The sequence below is a fragment of the Dendrobates tinctorius genome, unplaced genomic scaffold, assembly GCF_039654945.1.
Source record: "Dendrobates tinctorius isolate UK_male_01 unplaced genomic scaffold, ASM3965494v1 ptg000059l, whole genome shotgun sequence".
Lineage (NCBI taxonomy): Eukaryota > Metazoa > Chordata > Amphibia > Anura > Dendrobatidae > Dendrobates > Dendrobates tinctorius.
Window position 1 is genome coordinate 11,888,589 of NW_027361727.1, and position 22,826 is coordinate 11,911,414.

A 22,826-nucleotide genomic window follows, 5' to 3' on the forward strand; every position below is an offset into this window, starting at 1 on the left:
GAGCCATAATGCTAATTTTGGGAAACACGGTTGAATATGACGAGCTAACATGAACTGACATTAAAAAGTGTGAACAGGCGAGAACCAAGATAAAACAATTGAAACAAGCCTGGGCATGTCAGAGCCCGCTTGTTCAGCTTGAAACATGTTGATGCTGGTTTCATTAGCTCACTCTGCAAGTTCTTTTCTTTGAAAGTTATATTTTTTGGCATTGTATATCTTCAATGCATTGATGTGAATTAATTAATAGTAATTTTGACTTTCAAAACCCTAAGATAAAAAAAACAAAAAACAAAAATTGAGAAACATTTACTAAATTTGAAGAGAATTTTGTATGTTGTGGCAAAACCTGACGTCCGGGATTTTTTTTCAATATTTTTTTCGCTTTCAGCACACCAAAATACATGGAAATTAGATGAAAATAATCAAACAGCTTTTTAGTCGCAGACCTGTGAACAGTATACACTGCGTAACTAGATCGTTATACAGGTGTAGAATGAGGCCTCACTGTACAGGCAGAGACCTAGAACGATGACTGTGGAAAACGTACTTCTATTTAAAAAAAGAGCCGTTTTGTGAGCCAAAAGAGCCGGCTCTTTATGGTGAGCGGAGCCGAATGAGCCGGATCATCAAAAAGAGCCAAACTTCCCATCACTAGCCCTCCCCTCCCCCCCAAAATAATGGCGCCATTGTGAAAAGTAGGCGGAGCTTAGTGTAGGGGGCGTGGTATAACATCTCAACAGGGCCTATAAGTGAGGACATCATGTCACCACTGCAGCCGATAAACAGTGGCAGCGTCAGGCTGTAGCAGTAATGACCATCGGGGGCCGTTCTTATCCAAAATAGTTCAAAACGTGATAAAGAGGAAACTTACACTGGTCAAGAGAATATTATCATCCTTAGATTTTTATTTTTGTCATTTTCAGCTGCGTCTAACAGGCAACCCGGTGACACCACAGCCATCCGGAGGAATCTGTACACACATTTATCCTACAAGCGGAGGAGTTCTGAAGTCCATTCTTCCTGGCAGCCATTGATCCCGTGGTCACCAGGGAATCACGTTCCCTTCCCAGCTCACCAGAAGGCCATTTTGCTTCTCGGAGAGTGAACCAAGGACTTCCATAATTCCGGTGGCGCTTTCATGAGTTGTCAGAGGAGCCTAGAAAACAAATATAGATAATCTTACCTATCTGGCAGAACCCCTATAGCCTCTTTCTCCTTGGCTTGCCCTGTATTTAGATACATCCATCCATCTTCCCATCAACTGTGACCTGCTTCCCTGTCTCTGCTGAAGAAAAGCTTCCCCACAGCAGGATGTTTTCGCCACCATGCCTGACTGTGGGGATAGTGTTTCATGGTAACGTGCAGTATTTTCCGCCACACATAGCGTTTTGCATTATAGCTATATTATTGTTATATATAGTATAAAAAGAGAAGACAATAAATAGTGTAGCGCCGAGATTTCTAAGCAGGATTGTCACACTATGACTATTTGCAGACTTGTAACTCACCCTTTCTGTTCCCAGCTCTGTTTTAACCCAGCCTGGGTGAAGAGCTGTGCACAGAATACCATCTTTTTTGTAGGATTCGGCTTGCAAACGCATAAGCATATTCAGTGCTGCCTGTAAAAAGAAGGGTTAAATTTGTTTGTATGGTATTATTTATTTAGGAAATGCATGTACTGGTATATTATTCAATGCAGACCACCCTGACCTATGATAGTCTCCATATGTGCCAGTGGACTTTTCATAATGCCCGCAGTCCTACAGAGTTTTTCCAGCTCATATAGTGATGAAATGCTGTAACATCGAGGCCAGTGGCTATCAACTCTGCTTCTACATCGGTGGTCGGCCGGCTGGTGCTACACCCATGTTGTAAGTGACGCGGCAGCCCTGTTTAATTCCTGAAACTTTTGGTGTTGCTCAGTCAGCTAGCTTTGTTTTTTTAATTCCTGGCTCTTTCTTTGAGCCTCGGGCAGGGCTGTCTTCTATTTAAACCCCTGAACCCCTGACTCTCACTGCCGGTTATAAGCTTATCTTTTCTGGTTTAGTCCTGTTGTCTGACTGTGGCCCGGTTGTCTTCTGATTTTGTACCTTGACTGCCATCCTGGTTCTGACTGAAATATTTTCACTTCTCTACTTTCTGCTTCGCTTCACCAGCCAGCAGCCCTTTTGTGGAAGCAATTCAATGGACAAAATACATGTCCATAGGCTAAAGAGCGAAGGAATGGTTCCTCTGGCATCAAGTCTGTCTGAGGAGGCTTTTTTTTTAGCCTTAAGACCTCTGATAGATTTTACAAATGCACAAAGGATATGCCATCACTTTGTAATCAGTGGGAGTCTGACCTATGTGACCCCCACTAAGAAATAAAAGGTCTAGTGTCTTGCTCCATATCTTGCACAGTGGCCTCTGGTAACAGAGCAATCTCTAGTTAAGAGAAAAGAGTCAGATGTAGTTTCGTGCCAAGTTAAGTAGCCGGTATCCCTTCTGTGCCGAGAAGAAACCACAGTGACACACATTCATTCTCAAGATTGACGGTGGTTCCCAAAATCAAAACCAAGCAAAGTGACAAGGGCCCACAAAGGGTTGGGTGTTATGAATCGGTCACCGAAGAGAATAGCCAGGGAATAAGCTAAGCAACCAGAAAACCAGAAAGGTTGGTAACTTAGCGGATTGCAGACCCCTAAACCTAACAACACAACTAGCATTAGCCGTAGGACATACCTACGATGCCCTAGACGCCTCGGCACAGCCAAAGAGTTAACTAAGCCTAAAGCAAGAAAGGGGAAAGCTAAACTGCCCCGGAGTAGAACCCCAAAGGACTAGATAGCCCCCAAACATATATTGAAGGTGAGACAAGATGAGGCACAAACACAGGCAAAAAATAGAGTGAGCAAATGATGGGGCCCAAACTGTCTGGATAGGACAGGAAAGATACTGTCTGCAATCATGCAAAAACCCTAAAAAATCCAACATGTCTGATATATAAAAACACTGAGGCCACACAACCTCTCCCCCGCTAGATCAGCATTCTGGTGTGAACTGGAAGCAAAGCAAAAGATACTAATATAACAGGGGATTAGCAATACTGAACAGACTGACATAAGCTGTGACATATGAGCGTGGTCCAGCACCAATCCCAGCACGGAATAATGCTGAACCCACACAGCAAAGCAGAAAGCAGAGAAAGCTAAAAACTATATCAAATGCAAAAAGATTCCAGCAAGCAAATAACTTATCTGAATGATGCAAGACCAAGGAGGGGAAAAGTAGACTTCACAATGCAGGGAAGACAAACAAATCACCAGCAGCAACTGAGGGAAGCTTGCTCACTTAAATCCTTCCAGTCTGTAACACCTGACTTCCACTCATACTCTTCAGGTGATAGACTTCTGTCAACCCGACCAGCTCCACTACCCGCAGCAACCACCAGAGGGAGCCCAGACTTAGAATTCAGACCAAGAGTGTTCACAACAGTTAGGTGATTTGTTGCTAGACTTTTGTTTCTTATTCTGGAACTCAGGATCTTCAGGTCTGTTACCTGAGGATTTGTTACTGTACCTTGCTGATTCGGTAAGAGATGACTTGATTCTCAGGTTGAAAGGTCAACGGGGTTCTTTCAATAGAGCCCAGCATAGATGACACATTAACGAGAGCAGCTTTCATGCAGCCTAAAGGTTTCTCTGCATTCTCTTCCGCAGATTTTTTCAACAATGGGTAAAAAACCTAGAAAAGATCATATACAAGTGAGCAGATGACATCCTCCTAAACGTAACACAAACAAACCCCAAAATGATGGGACTTTCCAAGGCAGCACATCATTTAGTCGAAATCATTATTTATGTCAATGGTGGGGGACGGGAAATACACATTTGGAGACCAGATTACTGCTGAAGGCCCCTTTGAAAAGCTTAATTATTTTGTTTTTTAAAATGAGATATTATGAAAACTGTCTTCGTAAACTTCTCTCTAGTTAAAACCCTGAGAGACTAAAGCCGGCCACATACATCAGATGGCTGACGACCAACAGCCACCTCGGCCTTCTGTCTCATTTACATACCTGGTCAACATCTCTCATCTCTCGACAATCAGTCAGCTGGTGCCCCCATACACATTAGCTCGTTGGCTGAACCTGCTAGATTCATGCTGTCTATACTCTAGCATGTATGGAGGGCTTAAAGGCCCGATTCATTAAGACTTGCGTTTCGTAGGCCACTCTTAATAATGGGCAAGCAGGAGTAAGATGTGCGTAAATCATTAAGAGGTGTACACCAATTCATGAATTAAACGCATCTCATCATTAACATAAAAATTGATGTGTCTCAACAGAGTCGAGCTCACAACTTTTGATGAATTTATTAAGTTGTGCAAGTTTTGTGGCTTCTCAAAGTGTTTTATGCCTGAAATCTGGCAAAAACACTTTGACGAGTTGAGGTCAAAGTTTTCTTAGGTGATAATAACTTTCTCTTCGATGAGGGTCCGAATACTGGGACACCCACTGATCCAGAGTGTGGAGCTTCTGGAACTCTCATTAACAATGAGAAATGGTGCACTGCACCATTCGATGGAGCACTTGAGAGCCTCCTTCTCCCGAGAAGGAGGCTCTCAAGTGCTCCATCGAAAGGTGGAGATCCCAAAATGCCAGACCAATGGAGATCATATAGTTATTATCTATCCAGTGATACTTATCAATGTTGGGAATTTCTCTTGATTTGATCAAATATTAAAAAAATCTGTACGATTTTTAACTCTTTAGATATATCTTTATTACGGTAAAATTATTTTCTGATTTAATATGATTCTATGTAAGACTGACCGAGAATATATAAGATAGGATTAGACAAAGGACAGTGGCGTCCAAAAGAAACTGCAGGATGGAAAGTCTGCTCACCAGTGTGGGCCTCCGGGCTGGAGAACAGAGGAGGACTCCCCCAGGTTTGGAGGCCGAGTGTAATACATGTTTATTACTTGGATGTATTTGTTGAAGATTTTTTTTGACATATTGTGCATCTTTTGATATATTTTAGATTTTTTTTTTTTTTTATACTGTCTTTGGTGTATTTTTCATTATTATTTCAATAAACTGGATTCTTTCATTCCAACAGTGTGTGTGAATCTATTCAGTTTCCTTCATCTGAATACAGGAACAGCCAGATTCAGATATACTGAAATGAGTCACACAGTTTGGAAATAAATCTGCAATAAATTTGCTACAACAAAGAGAAACTGAGCTTTGATTATTACCTGGCTTATTTGCAGGGGTCTTTCCTGGCTTACCTGCAGGAGTCTTACCTGGTTTACTCGCAGGAGTCTTACCTGGCTTACTTGCAGGGGTCTTACCTGGCTTACTTGCAGGGGTCTTACCTGGCTTATTTGCAGGGGTCTCACCTAGTTTATTTACAGGGGTCTTACCTAGCTTACTCGCAGGGGTCTTACCTGGCTTACTTGCAGGGGTCTTACCTAGCTTACTCGCAGGGGTCTTACCTGGCTTACTTCCAGGGGTCTTAACTGGCTTACTTGCAGAGGTCTTACTTGCAGGAGTCTTACTTGCAGGGGTCTTACCTGGCTTACTTGCAGGGGTCTTACCTGGCTTACTTGCAGGGGTCTTACCTGGCTTATTTGCAGGGGTCTTTCCTGGCTTACCTGCAGAAGTCTTACCTGGTTTAGTCGCAGGAGTCTTACCTGGCTTACTTGCAGGGGTCTTACCTGGCTTACTTGCAGGGGTCTTACCTGGCTTATTTGCAGGGGTCTCACCTAGTTTATTTACAGGGGTCTTACCTAGCTTACTCGCAGGGGTCTTACCTGGCTTACTTGCAGGGGTCTTACCTGGCTTACTTCCAGGGGTCTTAACTGGCTTACTTGCAGAGGTCTTACTTGCAGGAGTCTTACTTGCAGGGGTCTTACCTGGCTTACTTGCAGGGGTCTTACCTGGCTTACTTGCAGGGGTCTTACCTGGCTTATTTGCAGGGGTCTCACCTAGTTTATTTACAGGGGTCTTACCTAGCTTACTCGCAGGGGTCTTACCTGGCTTACTTGCAGGGGTCTTACCTAGCTTACTCGCAGGGGTCTTACCTGGCTTACTTCCAGGGGTCTTAACTGGCTTACTTGCAGAGGTCTTACTTGCAGGAGTCTTACCTGGCTTACTCGCAGGGGTCTGGCTTACTTCCAGGGGTCTTAACTGGCTTACTTGCAGGGGTCTTACTTGCAGGAGTCTTACGTGGCTTATTTGCAGGGGTCTTTCCTGGCTTATTTGCAGGGGTCTTACCTGGCTTATTTGCAGGGGTCTCACCTAGTTTATTTGCAGGGGTCTTAACTGACTTACTCGCAGGGGTCTTAACTGGTTTACTTGCAGGGGTCTAACCTGGCTTACTTCCAGGGGTCTTAGCTGGCTTACTTGCAGGAGTCTTACCTGGCTTACTTGCAGGAGTCTTACCTGGTTTACTCGCAGGAGTCTTACCTGGCTTACTGGCAGGAGTCTTAGGCTGGTTTCACACTTGCGTTTTTTTTCGTGTGATTTTAGCGCTAAAAAACGCATGCGTTTTTTTTCCTATACTTTGCATGGGATGCGCTTATGTGCGCATACACATGCGTTTGTATGCGTTTTTCCGCACATGCGTTTTTTTGCGGTATGCGCTCGGGCGCACAAAATGCATCCTGTTGCATTTTTTGGGCGTCCGACTTGCCTCAAAAAAACGCATGCGCACGCAATGCGTTTTTTTACAGCAAGACACCCATTATAAGTCTATGGGTGCGCATATGTGCGCATTGGCATGCTTATGTATGCTTTTTTTGCGCATGCGTTTTTTTTTTACCATTAGTTGGACAATGGAATTTAGGGGTTTGGGTTAGAGTTAGGGTTAGTTAAGGGGGTTTAGGGCTAGGGTTAGGGTTAGCTAGGGTTTAGGGTTAGTATGGTTTGGGTAAGGGTTAGGGTTAGGGTCAGGGTTAGGGTTAGTATGGTTTGGTTAAGGGTTAGGGTCAGGGTTAGGGTTAGTATGGTTTGGTTAAGGGTTAGGGTTAGGGTCAGGGTTAGGGTTAGGGTCAGGGTTAGGGTCAGGGTTAGGGTCAGGGTTAGGGTTAGGGTCAGGGTTAGGGTTAGGGTTAGGGTTAGGGTCAGGGTTAGGGTTAGGGTCAGGGTTAGGGTTAGGGTTAGGGTTAGTAAAGTCATGGTTTGGGTTAGTGTGAGGGGCCACCTAATGTTGGAAAAAAACGCAAACGTGGTAAAAACGCACTAAAAACGCATACAAACGCATAAAAACGCTGCGTTTTTTTCATGCATGCTCATAAAAATGCTTGAAAAAAACGCAGCATTTGTATGCGTTTGTATGCGTTTTTTCAATGCGTTTTTTTGCGGGAAAAACGCGCTGCAAAAAAAAGCAAGTGTGAAATTAGCCTTACCTGGCTTATTTGCAGGGGTCTTACCTGGCTTACTTGCAGGGGTCTTACCTGGCTTATTTGCAGGGGTCTCACCTAGTTTATTTGCAGGCGTCTTAACTGGTTTACTCGGAGGGGTCTTAACTGGCTTACTTGCAGGGGTCTAACCTGGCTTACTTCCAGGGGTCTTAACTGGCTTATTTGCAGGGGTCTCACCTAGTTTATTTGCAGGCGTCTTAACTGACTTACTCGGAGGGGTCTTAACTGGCTTACTTGCAGGGGTCTAACCTGGCTTACTTCCAGGGGTCTTAGCTGGCTTACTTGCAGGATTCTTACCTGGTTTACTTGCAGGAGTCTTACCTGGCTTATTTGCAGGGGTCTTACCTGGCTTACTTGCAGGAGTCTTACCTGGCTTATTTGCAGGGGTCTCACCTAGTTTATTTGCAAGCGTCTTAACTGGCTTACTCGGAGGGGTCTTAACTGGCTTACTTGCAGGGGTCTAACCTGGCTTACTTCCAGGGGTCTTAACTGGCTTACTTGCAGGGGTCTTACTTGCAGGAGTCTTACCTGGCTTACTCGCAGGGGTCTAACCTGGCTTACTTGCAGGGGTCTTACCTGGCTTACTTGAATGGGTCCAACCACATTTGTTTTGAACGTGTCAATCATTTCATCAGCATCAACCTTTTCCAGCTTTTTACTAGATATCACACCAGCATTGTTTATTAGCAAATTTAACCCAGAGCCATTCAGATATTTTTCAACTTCAACTGCAGCTTTTTTCACGCTCTCTATATCCGTGGCATCTGTGAATTCCAACAAAGACATTGATTTGACATAATGTCATAACTGATAAGGGTAGATGCCAGTCTAGAAAGTCTAACCTTGTGGTCCTACCAAGTTTATCTAGAGCAATGTTTCCCAAACTCCAGTCCTCGGGGTCCCCAACAGATCGCGATTTCCGGAATTCCTTAGGTTCCACAGGTGATGGAATTATTATCAAGGCCTCAGAAATTGCCATAAGAAGGGCCGGCGTTAGGGGCAGGCAGACTAGGCAGCAGCCTAGGGCCCCCGCTCCCCCAGGGGCCACCAGCTAGCGGCACATCACGCAGCTGCTATTTGGCCCCTATGAGGCAGTGGGCCCACCTGCCACCAGCGCCGACTCTCCCCGCTGCTGCATTCTACTATCCCGGCGTCTGCCGGTACAGTTCAAAGCAATGATGGATGAGAGAGCGTCAGCTGACACTCCCTCTCCCATCATTCCCCGCTCTGCCTCTGACACGGCCGGTGCACGATGACGTCATTGCGCACTCATTGTGTGCCAGGCAGAGCAGCCACTCAGACAGGACCTGGGAGCTGCGCGGGCACGAGGATTGGTGAGGAGTGTTTTTTTTTTTTAATATAACAGTGAGTACTGAACTATGGGGCCATTCTCGGGGGTAGGGGAATGTGGGCTGTGCTATATACTATATGTGGGCTGTTATATACTACGTGGCTGTGCTATATACTACATGGCTGTGTTATATACTATGTGGCTGTGTTATGTACTACGTGGCTGTGCTATATACTACGTGGGCTCTTATCTATACAACAAGGCTGTGTTATATACTATGTGGGCTGTATTATATACTATTGGGGGGTATATTATATTCTATGGGGGAGGCTGTGTTATATACTATGGGGGGCTACATTATATTCTATGAGGGGCTACATTATATTCTATGGGGAGGTGGGCTGTATTATATTTTATGGGGGGCTATATTATATTCTATGGGGGGCTGTATTAGATTTTATGAGGGAGCATTGCATCATACTCTTTGATGGGGCTACATTATATTCTATGGGGAGGTGGGCTGTATTCTATTCTATTTGGGGCTACATTATATTCTATGAGGGGCTGTATTATATTTATTATATTCTATGAGGGGTGAGTGCATCATACTCTATGAGGGTGCTACATTATACTATATGAGGGGGGCTGCATTATATTCTATGGGGGGGTTACATTATACTCTGTGGGGTGGTTGCATTATACTCTGTGAGGTGGATACATTATACTATATGTGGGCTGCATTATACTGTATCGAGGACTATGGGGAATACATTATACTATATGAAGAACTATGGGATGCATTATACTATGGGAATTGAATTGTACTACATGGATGACTATGGTGGTGCATTATACTATATGGAGCACTATGAGGAGTGTATTATACTATGTGGAGGACTGAGGAGTGTATTATACTATATGGAGGACTATGGGGCATATTATATTATATTATATGGAGGACTATGGGGTGTGCATTTTACAATATGGAGGACTGTGGTGCACATTATAATATATGGAGGACTATGGGGTATATTATACTAAACAGGCAAAATGCTGCCTATTTAGCGAGTGATTGGATTGTTTATGCCGGAACAAAAATCATTGTTCTCAGCAGCACATCTCCGGTGTATACTGAAGATATGCTGCTGATAACATGATTTTGTATGGGGACAGAGTGATCTAATAGTGATTGTTCTGTCCCCATCATTAAGGGCATGTCACACTAAGAGATATCGCTAGCAATATCCCTATAACTAGTGACGTTATAGTGATATTGCTAGCGATATCGCTGTGTCTGATACTTACCTACGACCGGCTCCCCCGCTGGTTATCGCTGATCGCGCGAGAACGTTCAGGACTGTTTCTCGTCGTCAGCTTCCTGCGGCGCTTCCTGCTGTGACGACGAGCGACGCGTGGAGCCGGGCGGGAGGACGTCAGGATCGCCTGGTGTGACAGGTAAGTAGCGATCCCCGTCCCCAGCGATGTCGCTGGTGAGATCTGCCTGTGTGGCAGCTCACTAGCGACCACTTAGCGATGCACCAGCGATCCTGACTGCGTCATATCGCTGGTCGGGATCGCTGGTACATCGCTAAGTGTGACAGTACCTTTATTCCACAGATGGTGGAAAGAGGCCGGGAAACAAGCGTTGAACGACTTCAATATTGTCGATCACACTCATTTAGCGGCCTGAACTCAGTGCATGTAACTACAACCAAAATGCTTCTGTGTGGTGGGCAATATGTCAGCATTTGGGGCCCCATTTTAAACTTTGCCTAAGGCCCCACTTTGCCTAAAACCGGCCCTGGCCGTAGGTTGTCACTCCTCCTGTGCAATATTAAGAAGATTCTGAAAACATGACCTGTTGGGGGTCGTGACTGGACTGGAGTTTGGGAAACACTGATCTAGAGACAGGCAAAAACAACTATGAAGCAGTTATGAAGAAGTCCATCCTGACCGTAAGTATATCAAACAGGATAAATCTCTGCATGAGTATCCAATCCACATAAATCTGGAACCTGAAACTTAATACTTAAATTAGAACTTAGAACTATTAGGTCCTGGTCCAAGTTGCACCCAAGAATGCCCTCAATCCTGCCCAATGTAGTCCACAATGCTCTCACCAAGAAGATCACCGAATGCCTCCTATCCACAGATGTTGAGAAGACTGTTTGGACACTTTTTCTGTTTTGTGACACATCGGTCTTTGACCTGTTTGATCAGTCTTTGACCTTTTAACCCTTTACCAAAAATATATAATGAAACCTGACCTCCTGCTCTCTACCCCATTGATCTGTGTCTTCAACCCAGAGCCTTTTCTATAGAAGGTACCTGCCAGCCCGGACATTAGGAGATTTTATCCAGTTGACTCAAACATACATATCACCATCATTTTGGCCAGCATTTTCACACCTCTCCAATATTATAATTTATTCTGAAAAGTCTGAGACCTTAAAGGGTATTCCAATAATATTAGCAAATACCCCCAATTAGAAATTTAGTATAGTTCTTCTGATTCGCTACGTCTCTTTCCTCATGTGCAGGTATTGCAGGACCTTAGGTATCCATGGTTACGACCACTAGCAACTACCTAAATTAACTGTCACCATCAGTGGTTGTAACCATAGAAACCTAAGGTCCTGCAATGCCTTCCTGGTGCCATTAGATATAACAATATCTACTGCTGCCCACAGCTGGGGGAGACACATGTAGGAGGCCGGAGAGGAAAATGTATCCCCCTAAGGCCGGGATCACACATACGAGTAATACGGCCGAGTCTTGCATGTTAATATTTAATACCCGTGCGGCTCCATGTATTGCTATGTGGCTGCACGCTCCGCTCCCGAGTGCCGGCGGCAGTGCCAGACTCCGGGTATTAACATGTAACACTCGGCTGTGTTCCTCGCATGTGGGATCCCGGCCTTATGGGGGGTTACTCTTAAGTCCTAAATTTTGTACACACAGAGATGATCGCTATGCATAGTCTGTGATTACACTGAAGATCTGTGGCTACACCGGATCTAAATAAAAGGGGCGCTCTTCTCAGAGAAGGGCTCTTATGGAGAGGTTTTAATCACATATGTTTTAAACGGTGCGCATTATCCTGCATATCAGAGTCTCACTTACCCAGAGGTAATAGCACAATATTACTGTGCTTGGAAGCCAAAGACCTTAGTTCCTGAAAAAAAAAATAGAAATATTATTGGTGGTGCCGAGAAAACGGACATGGAGCAAACTGGTCAGGCTCGGAGATCCTGGTATTAATTGCCAAAAAACGGAAAAAAACACAAGGAAAGCAGAAAAAGGTAAATGAATATATTATATATACATAATATATATTTATATATATGTGTGTGTGTGTATATATATATATATATATATATAAATGTGTTTATATATAATATAATATGTATATATTTATGTAAATAATATGTGTTTCTATATAATATAATATGTGTGTATATATATGTTAATAATATGTATTTATATATAAAAACACACACACACACCAGTATATATATATATTTTCATTTGTACTTTATTTATACACATATATGTTCATTATTTTATTCTACTTTCCTTTCCGTTCTACTATATATATACACCTGCACAGAATAAAAGGTCAGTAGGATAAATGCAGCAATCTGTTGTATCCTGTGCCTAGTATATACATGTTGCATAACACGGGACCTGTTTCTGTAGAGAAGCCATTACTTGTCCTTCCCTACAGATAAGATCGGCTGCTGATCGCTCCAGGTCAGGTCGTCCCCTGTCGCCCCCCCCACAGCTCTATAGGGGGTTTTACACTAAGCGATATCGCTAGCAATATCGCTAAAACGTCACTGGTTTTGTGACGTTATAGCGATATTGCTAGCGATATCGCTTAGTGTAAAACCCCGCCTGTGCATTAAAATCTATCGGTACGTGATAGATGCTAATGCGCCATTTTGTTGTAGTGTAATTTTTTTTGGGTTGCAGTGTAAGGGTCAGCCGGGACTATAGTCGTGGTCAGAGACAATAAAGCATCAGTGTCCAGGTCTTCCCTCACAGAACAATACAATTCACTGTACGGCGTACCTGCGTCTCCAGGTTCGGGTCCCCCTGGGCACTTCCCAAGCAGCGATGGCCCCTCTCCGAGGCGACTCCCAGTAATTGAGACACAGTCACAGTAACTTGAACGGTTTATTTACTGATAACTTCACACAATGTATCCACAGCTGGCACATTTGTCTTTACTTGCTTCCTCAGCCCTCCCTACTTTGCTGACGCTTCTATATGGCACGAACCTGGACCGTCTTAGACTGCTTCCCAGCTTCTTCCTGGTCTAACCTCACCATGATGAAAATTCCTTCTGCCTGTTTCGCCCCAGATTTGAAATCATCCGCCACCTGGTTTAGTTGCCTCTGGAAAAGCATCTGACCCATCTGTACCGCTCCCTGTGAAGCTCCAGCGTCTTTCTGTTCCTCACTCCGTCCAACGCTCGCCCTAAGAGCGTCCGCCCAGGCTACAAGTCGCCAGCATCGGACTGGCAGACTGGCTGCATCGGAGGATTCTCCGGTGAGCCCTGGCATTCGGTGGGCCCTGGCACCTGCTGACATACAGGGCCAGCAGTTGCCTAGGGACCCCACTGCTCCAGGGGCCCCCAGCCAGTGGTGTGTCGCTAATAGCGGCACACCACGCCGCTGCTATGGGGGCCCCTGCCAGCAGAGCAGCAGCGGGTGACAGGAGGCAGGAGCCCCTGTCCCTGCTGCTAAAGAGAAATGAATACTCACTGCTTCCCACGCCGCCCTCAATTGTAATGGGAGAAAGAGCGTCAGATGACACTCTCCCCCATCAGTCCCCTCTGCTGACTCACAGCCGATGCGCGATGATGTCACTTCATCACGCACCCGCTGTGTGTCTGGTAGACGGGGCAGCTCCTGAGACTGAAGCCGGTATCAGCGTGGGAGCGAGGAGGAGAGGTGAGTATTGTGCTTTGTTTTTTTTTAATCTATCTATTTATCTATCTATCTATCTCTATATCTATCTCTATCTATCTGTCTCTCTATCTCTATCTATCATCTATCTCTCTCTCTATCTCTCATCTATCTATCTAGTCCATCCAAAAAGAAGGCAGCACACCATGTAGGTTTTCAGTAAAGTGTTTTTTTAATAGCCCATATGGCTATGTGCCCATGCAGCAATGTTTCGGTTCAATAAGTGTGAACCTTTTTCAAGCATTACACACTCATTGAACCAAAATGTTGCTGCATGGGCACATAGCCGTATGGGCTATTAAAAAAACACTTTACTGAAAACCTACATGGTGTGCTGCCTTCTTTTTTGATGTACTATTTGGAGGTTTGGTATGTACCTATCTATCTATCTATCTATCTATCTATCTATATCTCTCTCTATATATATCTATCTCTATATCTATCTATCTATCTATCTATCTGTCTATCAATCCCATAGCTATCTATCCCTATATCTATTTATTTATCCATTACCTATCTTCTATATATCTATCCATAGATCTATCTATTTATCCCCTATCTATCTATCTATCTATCTATCTATCTATCTATCTATCTATCTATCTATCTATCGCTATATCTATTTATCCCATATATATCTATCTCTATATCTATCTATTTATATCTATATACTATCTGAAGAGCCCGGCGCTGCCCGGGCATAGTAACTAACTGTGGTTAGTTATAGCAAATTATAATTATCCTCCATCCCATAGTACCGTGCCCATATACCCATCATACATATCCACCATCCCATAGTCCCGTGCCCATATACCCATCATACATATCCACCATCCCATAGTCCCATGCCCATATACCCATCATACATATCCACGATCCCATAGACCAGTGCCGATATACCCATCATACATATCCTCCATCCCATAGTCGAGTGCCCATATACCCATCACACATCCTCCATCCCATAGTCCCATGCCCATACACCCATCCTACATATCCGTCATCCCATAGTCGAGTGCCCATATACCCATCACACATCCTTCATCTCATAGTCCCATGCCCATACACCCATCCTACATATCCGTCATCCCATAGTCGAGTGCCCATATACCCATCACACATCCTCCATCCCATAGTCCCGTGCCCATATACCCATCATACATATCCACCATCCCATAGTCCCGTGCCCATATACCCATCATACATATCCACCATCCCATAGTCCCATGCCCATATACCCATCATACATATCCACGATCCCATAGACCAGTGCCGATATACCCATCATACATATCCTCCATCCCATAGTCGAGTGCCCATATACCCATCACACATCCTCCATCCCATAGTCCCATGCCCATACACCCATCCTACATATTCGACATCCCATAGTCGAGTGCCCATATACCCATCACACATCCTTCATCTCATAGTCCCATGCCCATACACCCATCCTACATATCCGTCATCCCATAGTCGAGTGCCCATATACCCATCACACATCCTCCATCCCATAGTCCCGTGCCCATATACCCCTCATACATATCCACCATCCCATAGTCCCGTGCCCATATACCCATCATACATATCCTCCATCCCATAGTCCCATGCCCATATACCCATCATACATATCCACGATCCCATAGACCAGTGCCGATATACCCATCATACATATCCTCCATCCCATAGTCGAGTGCCCATATACCCATCCTCCATCCCATAGTCCCATGCCTATATACCCATCATACATATTCGACATCCCATAGTCCCGTGCCCATATATCCATCATACATATCCACGATGCCATAGGCCAGTGCCCATATACCCATCATACATATCCTCCATCCCATAGTCCCGTGCCCATATACCCATCACACATCCTCCATCCCATAGTCCCGTGCCCATATACCCATCACACATCCTCCATCCCATAGTCCCGTGCCCATATACCCATCATACATATCCTCCATCCCATAGGCCCATGCCCATATACCCATCATACATATCCGTCATCCCATAGTCGAGTGCCCATATACCCATCACACATCCTCCATCCCATAGTCCCGTGCCCATATACCCATCATACATATCCACCATCCCATAGTCCCGTGCCCATATACCCATCATACATATCCTCCATCCCATAGTCCCATGCCCATATACCCATCATACATATCCACGATCCCATAGACCAGTGCCGATATACCCATCATACATATCCTCCATCCCATAGTCGAGTGCCCATATACCCATCATACATATTCGACATCCCATAGTCGAGTGCCCATATACCCATCACACATCCTTCATCTCATAGTCCCGTGCCCATATATCCATCATACATATCCACGATGCCATAGGCCAGTGCCCATATACCCATCATACATATCCTCCATCCCATAGTCCCGTGCCCATATACCCATCACACATCCTCCATCCCATAGTCCCGTGCCCATATACCCATCACACATCCTCCATCCCATAGTCCCATGCCCATATACCCATCATACATCCTTCATCTCATAGTCCCATGCCCATATACCCATCACACATCTTCCATCCCATAGTCCCATGCCCATATACCCATCATACATCCTTCATCCCATAGTCCCGTGCCCATATACCCATCATACATATCCGCCATCCCATAGTCCCGTGCCCATATACCCATCACACATCCTCCATCTCATAGTCCCATGCCCATATACCCATCACACATCCTCCATCCCATAGTCCCATGCCCATATACCCATCATACATCCTTCATCTCATAGTCCCATGCCCATATACCCATCACACATCTTCCATCCCATAGTCCCATGCCCATATACCCATCATACATCCTTCATCCCATAGTCCAGTGCCCATATACCCATCATACATATCCGCCATCCCATAGTCCCGTGCCCATATACCCATCACACATCCTCCATCCCATAGTCCCATGCCCATATACCCATCACACATCCTCCATCCCATAGTCCCATGCCCATATACCCATCATACATATCCGCCATCCCATAGTCCCGTGCCCATATACCCATCACACATCCTCCATCTCATAGTCCCATGCCCATATACCCATCATACATCCTTCATCTCATAGTCCCATGCCCATATACCCATCACACATCTTCCATCCCATAGTCCCATGCCCATATACCCATCATACATCCTTCATCCCATAGTCCCGTGCCCATATACCCATCATACATATCCGCCCTCCCTTAGTCCCATGCCCATATACCCATCATACATATCCGCCATCCCATAGTCCCGTGCCCATATACCCATCACACATCCTCCATCCCATAGTCCCATGCCCATATACCCATCACACATCCTCCATCCCATAGTCCCATGCCCATATACCCATCATACATATCCACGATCCCATAGACCAGTGCCGATATACCCATCATACATATCCTCCATCCCATAGTCGAGTGCCCATATACCCATCATACATATTCGACATCCCATAGTCGAGTGCCCATATACCCATCACACATCCTTCATCTCATAGTCCCGTGCCCATATATCCATCATACATATCCACGATGCCATAGGCCAGTGCCCATATACCCATCATACATATCCTCCATCCCATAGTCCCGTGCCCATATACCCATCACACATCCTCCATCCCATAGTCCCGTGCCCATATACCCATCACACATCCTCCATCCCATAGTCCCGTGCCCATATACCCATCATACATATCCGCCATCCCATAGTCCCGTGCCCATATACCCATCACACATCCTCCATCCCATAGTCCCGTGCCCATATACCCATCATACATCCTTCATCTCATAGTCCCATGCCCATATACCCATCACACATCTTCCATCCCATAGTCCCATGCCCATATACCCATCATACATCCTTCATCCCATAGTCCCGTGCCCATATACCCATCATACATATCCGCCATCCCATAGTCCCGTGCCCATATACCCATCACACATCCTCCATCTCATAGTCCCATGCCCATATACCCATCACACATCCTCCATCCCATAGTCCCATGCCCATATACCCATCATACATCCTTCATCTCATAGTCCCATGCCCATATACCCCTCACACATCTTCCATCCCATAGTCCCATGCCCATATACCCATCATACATCCTTCATCCCATAGTCCCGTGCCCATATACCCATCATACATATCCGCCTTCCCATAGTCCCGTGCCCATATACCCATCACACATCCTCCATCCCATAGTCCCATGCCCATATACCCATCACACATCCTCCATCCCATAGTCCCATGCCCATATACCCATCATACATATCCGCCATCCCATAGTCCCGTGCCCATATACCCATCACACATCCTCCATCCCATAGTCCCGTGCCCATATACCCATCATACATATCCGCCTTCCCATAGTCCCGTGCCCATATACCCATCACACATCCTCCATCCCATAGTCCCGTGCCCATATACCCATCACACATCCTCCATCCCATAGTCCCGTGCCCATATACCCATCACACATCCTCCATCTCATAGTCCCATGCCCATATACCCATCATACATCCTTCATCTCATAGTCCCATGCCCATATACCCATCACACATCTTTCATCCCATAGTCCCATGCTCATATACCCATCATACATCCTTCATCCCATAGTCCCGTGCCCATATACCCATCATACATATCCGCCCTCCCATAGTCCCATGCCCATATACCCATCATACATATCCGCCATCCCATAGTCCCGTGCCCATATACCCATCACACATCCTCCATCCCATAGTCCCATACCCATATACCCATCACACATCCTCCATCTCATAGTCCCGTGCCCATATACCCATCACATATCCTCCATCTCATAGTCCCATGCCCATATACCCATCATACATCCTCCATCCCATAGTCCCATGCCCATATACCCATCACACATCCTCCATCCCATAGTCCCATGCCCATATACCCATCACACATCCTCCATCTCATAGTCCCATGCCCATATACCCATCACATATCCTCCATCTCATAGTCCCATGCCCATATACCCATCATACATCCTTCATCTCATAGTCCCATGCCCATATACCCAGTGGCGGATTAAGTGGACTATGGGCCCGGGGCTGTTCATAAAACCTGGGCCCCTGTACCCCACTTCCCAGGAAAACATTTTCTGTCAAAATTTTGTGGCTCTTCTCACAAAAACACTGCATATGCTGATTTTTAGGTATACAAATTGTAACATTTATTAGACCATAAAAACAAAGACAAATTACTTTTTTCTCACAAGAAATTGTATTGTATGGTCAAACAATATAAATAATATTAAATCGGCTGTTCCCGAATTTGGCGCCCCCCCGGGCGGTGAATGGCCTGCTCGGATGCGGGGTCTGGAAAGGAATAAAATGGCCGCTCTTGGGAGGGGGTACCGGCCTGGCCGGCTACTGGTTAGGGATGTTAATGATTAATCACACAGTCACAGACAGACATTCATTTCTGACACACTGCCTGCGACAGTGCTCCCAGGCAGCACAGACAGTAATGTGCAGGCTCAGCTCCGCCTCCTCTGCCCCTGGCCGCAGTATAAGTTACACTTTTATATATATATATATATATATATATATATATATATATATATATAAAACAATACCAAATGCAACAATTCGCAATGTACCCCAGGCGAGTCACCATTTGTAAAATTATGACTCAAAGGGGATCGATAATGGACACTCCCACATAACATGTTAACACAAAAAAATGGAGTGAAAGTCCAAAATATTTTAGAATCGTAAGAAATTTATTATACATAAAAATCGTACTGACAATTATAAACAACATCTACAATGAAGGAATCGGGTAATATCAGCTGCTAATTGTCCTGTCCATATAATATTAAGTGAAAAGGAGCCAAGTGCTTCTTGTAATGATGGGCCATAAAACCAGGACTCAAAGTGTAGGGAAGAACCCAGGTGCGCACCCTGAGGAACAACCCCGTTATCCCGTGCTAAAGTGCTTACCCATCATGTGCTCCAGCCTCCAGGACAAGTGCAGCGCCGCCACGCTGCACTTGCGCTGGTGGCGGCGCTGCACTTGTCCTGGAGCACATGATGGGTAAGCACTTTAGCACGGGATAACGGGGTTGTTCCTCAAATAAATTTCTTACGTTTCTAAAATATTTTGGACTTTCACTCCATTTTTTTGTGTTAACATATAAGTTACACTTAGGCTGTGTGCACACGCTACGGATTAGGTGCGGATTCATCCGCGCGGATTTTGCAAAATCCGCAGGTGAAACCGCAGGTCAAAATACCTGCGGTTTTACCTGCGGATTGCTCTGCGGTTTTGCCCTGCGGTTTTTCATCTCCTCAATAGAGGAGATGGCAAACCTCGGGAGAATCCGCAGAAAGAATTGACATGTCAAAAACCGCTGCGGAACTGCAGCAAAATCCGCAGTGTGTGCACACAGCCTTACACAGGCTGCCTGCGACTGCCTGGCTGCTGTGTGTATGAGTGACTCTGTGTGACACTGAGGAAGGAAGCCGCCCGCAGGGAGAGCTCAGCAGCTGACTGAGCATGGAGGGAGGCTGGGGAGAGGCAGAGCATCCTCCTCCCAAATGGTGAGTGACCTGTGACCCACCTGCGCTAGCCGCTGCCAAAATCTCCTGCTAATACTCAGTCCTCTTCTCTCCTCACTGTGCCTCGGCCGGCCGCCTCCATGCTTCTCTCCCGAGTCCCACAGCACAGAGAGGAGGAATTTCTGCTCCTGCCGTGCTGCGCCGCCCCCACACACGTGCCGCCTGGGGCGGCCTGCCCCCCCGCACCCCCACACCCCCCGCAACCCCCTTCCTACGCCACTGGGCGGCGGCGGCTCACACAGATGCCGACCGGATTGGCCCCTGCTTTGGGCCCCCAAAAAACCTTGGGCCCGGGGCGACCGCCCCATCCGCCCCTATTAAGATCCGCCACTGCATATACCCATCACACATCCTCCATCCCATAGTCCCGTGCCCATATACCCATCATACATATTCGCCATCCCATAGTCCCATGCCCATATACCCGTCATACATATCCTCCATCACATAGTCCCGTGCCCATATACCCATCATACATATTCGCCATCCCATAGTCCCATGCCCATATACCAGTCATACATATCCTCCATCACATAGTCCCGTGCCCATATACCCATCATACATATTCGCCATCCCATAGTCCCATGCCCATATACCAGTCATACATATCCTCCATCACATAGTCCCGTGCCCATATACCCATCATACATATTCGCCATCCCATAGGCCCATGCCCATATACCCATTATGACATAACCGTCACCATTGCAACCTATGATGAATCAGCATCGCCATGGCAACCATTGTGACATCATAATGAAGGGCGGGGCTTGACACGCACACACTTTTTCCCCATTATATAGATAGGGGCAAAATTGTTTGGTGAATTGGAACGCGCGGGGTTAAAATTTCACCTCACAGCATAGCCTATGGCGCTCTGGATTTAGCCTCTCGTTTACGTACCCTACGTGCCAGTATTGCTCCCGCCCTATCTCCAGTGGAGTAAAAGTGAGTTTTAAGCTTACGTAAATTACGGGCATAGGCAGAAAGCAAAACCTCCCGCTCATGGCATCCTCATGACAATTACATCCCTTTGCTTTGTTATAAAGCTGTTTACCACCATGGCTTTTGCTGTAAAATGCAACTAAGAAAATGTCAGGAAAATCGTACAGAAACAGCTAAACTTTATATGGGGTTAATCAGAATTACTGTAAATGATGGCAGCTGTGCACTGACTCCTTTTTAACATGAGTTTATATTTGATTGGCTAATTCGGAACACAGATACATACATAAAAGAGTGTTTACACTTATGTAACCAAGTTATATTACTTTTGATAATTTTATTCATCCATTCAAAATTATTTGAACAGTTTATTGGTGATTATCAAATGTGGAAAATGTTCTGAAATGAGTCTTCTTGGTATGATTTTTTTTAAATGACAAAAACGGTGAGTGTAGACTATATGCACTGTACATTGAAGGAAATAACTGCGCCTTACACAATGGTCGCTGTGTGGAGCATCAAAGAAAAGGAGCCGTTACGTAGGACTGGTATGACGATGGAAACCAGAGAATAACATTAACATAAGGATTTTAATTAACTTAATTATTACGCAGGTAATTACTGTAAGACAGATTATGAAATACAATTTTGATGGGACTTCTTTTTTTACTAAGAAAAAAAAGTTTCCAGCTCACCGCTTCTGCATCTTGGTAATGCCTGGAGCACGGACCCGCTGTGTCAGGGCGTGGGAAATCCAAATGAAGTAGAATGTCCAGCTCAACAGTGTAGTGAAAAGCAGTTTCACTACAAACACATTCCATAGAGAGGATAAAACAGCATGACACATCACAAATGGTCGGATCGACATGTTTTTTGGAGACCAAGCTCCCTTAATCATGACACCTTCCTTATTTCCTGCAAACAGATGGTCTAAGTAATGATGTTATATCCAATCCTAAAATGATCCCACTGTTGCCTTTCAAAAAAGGTCTACAGCAAAGGTCGCCATCCTTTCCAGCTAGTGAGCCATATTTAGCTATCAACATCACCCAACCTTCTCTGGTTGTCCATTTTGACTATATCAGAAAGGAAGCAGTTATTTTAAGGCTTGGTTCACATTTATACCGTGCATTCCGCTGGCCGTATATGCCTGCATTGCAAAAAGCTGCATTCTGACGTGCAGAAAAAAAGTCTATATACCCCTTCTAAAATGCCATATTTTGTTATATAAATGGAATCTGTCACACCCTGGGACTTTTTACCTATTAATTTGGGTATACAGGTAATAGAATGGCTAAAATAGTCATACCTGTATGCCCATATCTGCGGTCACAAGAGCCCCAGCAGAGTGAGTGCCAACACCACTGGAACAGCAGCAGCACCAGAGGTGAGAATAACGGGGGCAAACTTGATGATTTAGAAGGAGTTGTCTGAGTAGTAGACAACCCCTTTAAAGGAAAACATTCTTCAGACTCAAACACAGGGGTTTTCCCATTAAACAAGCTACCGACCTGACTTCTCTGTAACTGGAGACACAAGACACCTGTTCTGAAACACTGGGGTCCCAGCAGATGGACTTCC

At 45.3% G+C, this 22,826-nt stretch overlaps 1 protein-coding gene across 1 annotated transcript; it reads right to left on the reverse strand.

The window, feature by feature from the left end:
* Window positions 1-898: 898 nt before the first annotated feature.
* Window positions 899-12,064, reverse strand: LOC141092346 (C-signal-like). Its single transcript, XM_073578414.1, has 5 exons — window positions 11,828-12,064; window positions 7,990-8,177; window positions 3,562-3,726; window positions 1,512-1,622; window positions 899-1,159 (listed from the first exon to the last, which is right to left on the reverse strand). The coding sequence occupies exons 2-5, from the start codon at window positions 8,038-8,040 to the stop codon at window positions 1,046-1,048; spliced, it is 441 nt and encodes a 146-aa protein (XP_073434515.1). The 5' UTR covers window positions 8,041-8,177; window positions 11,828-12,064; the 3' UTR covers window positions 899-1,045.
* Window positions 12,065-22,826: the final 10,762 nt, after the last annotated feature.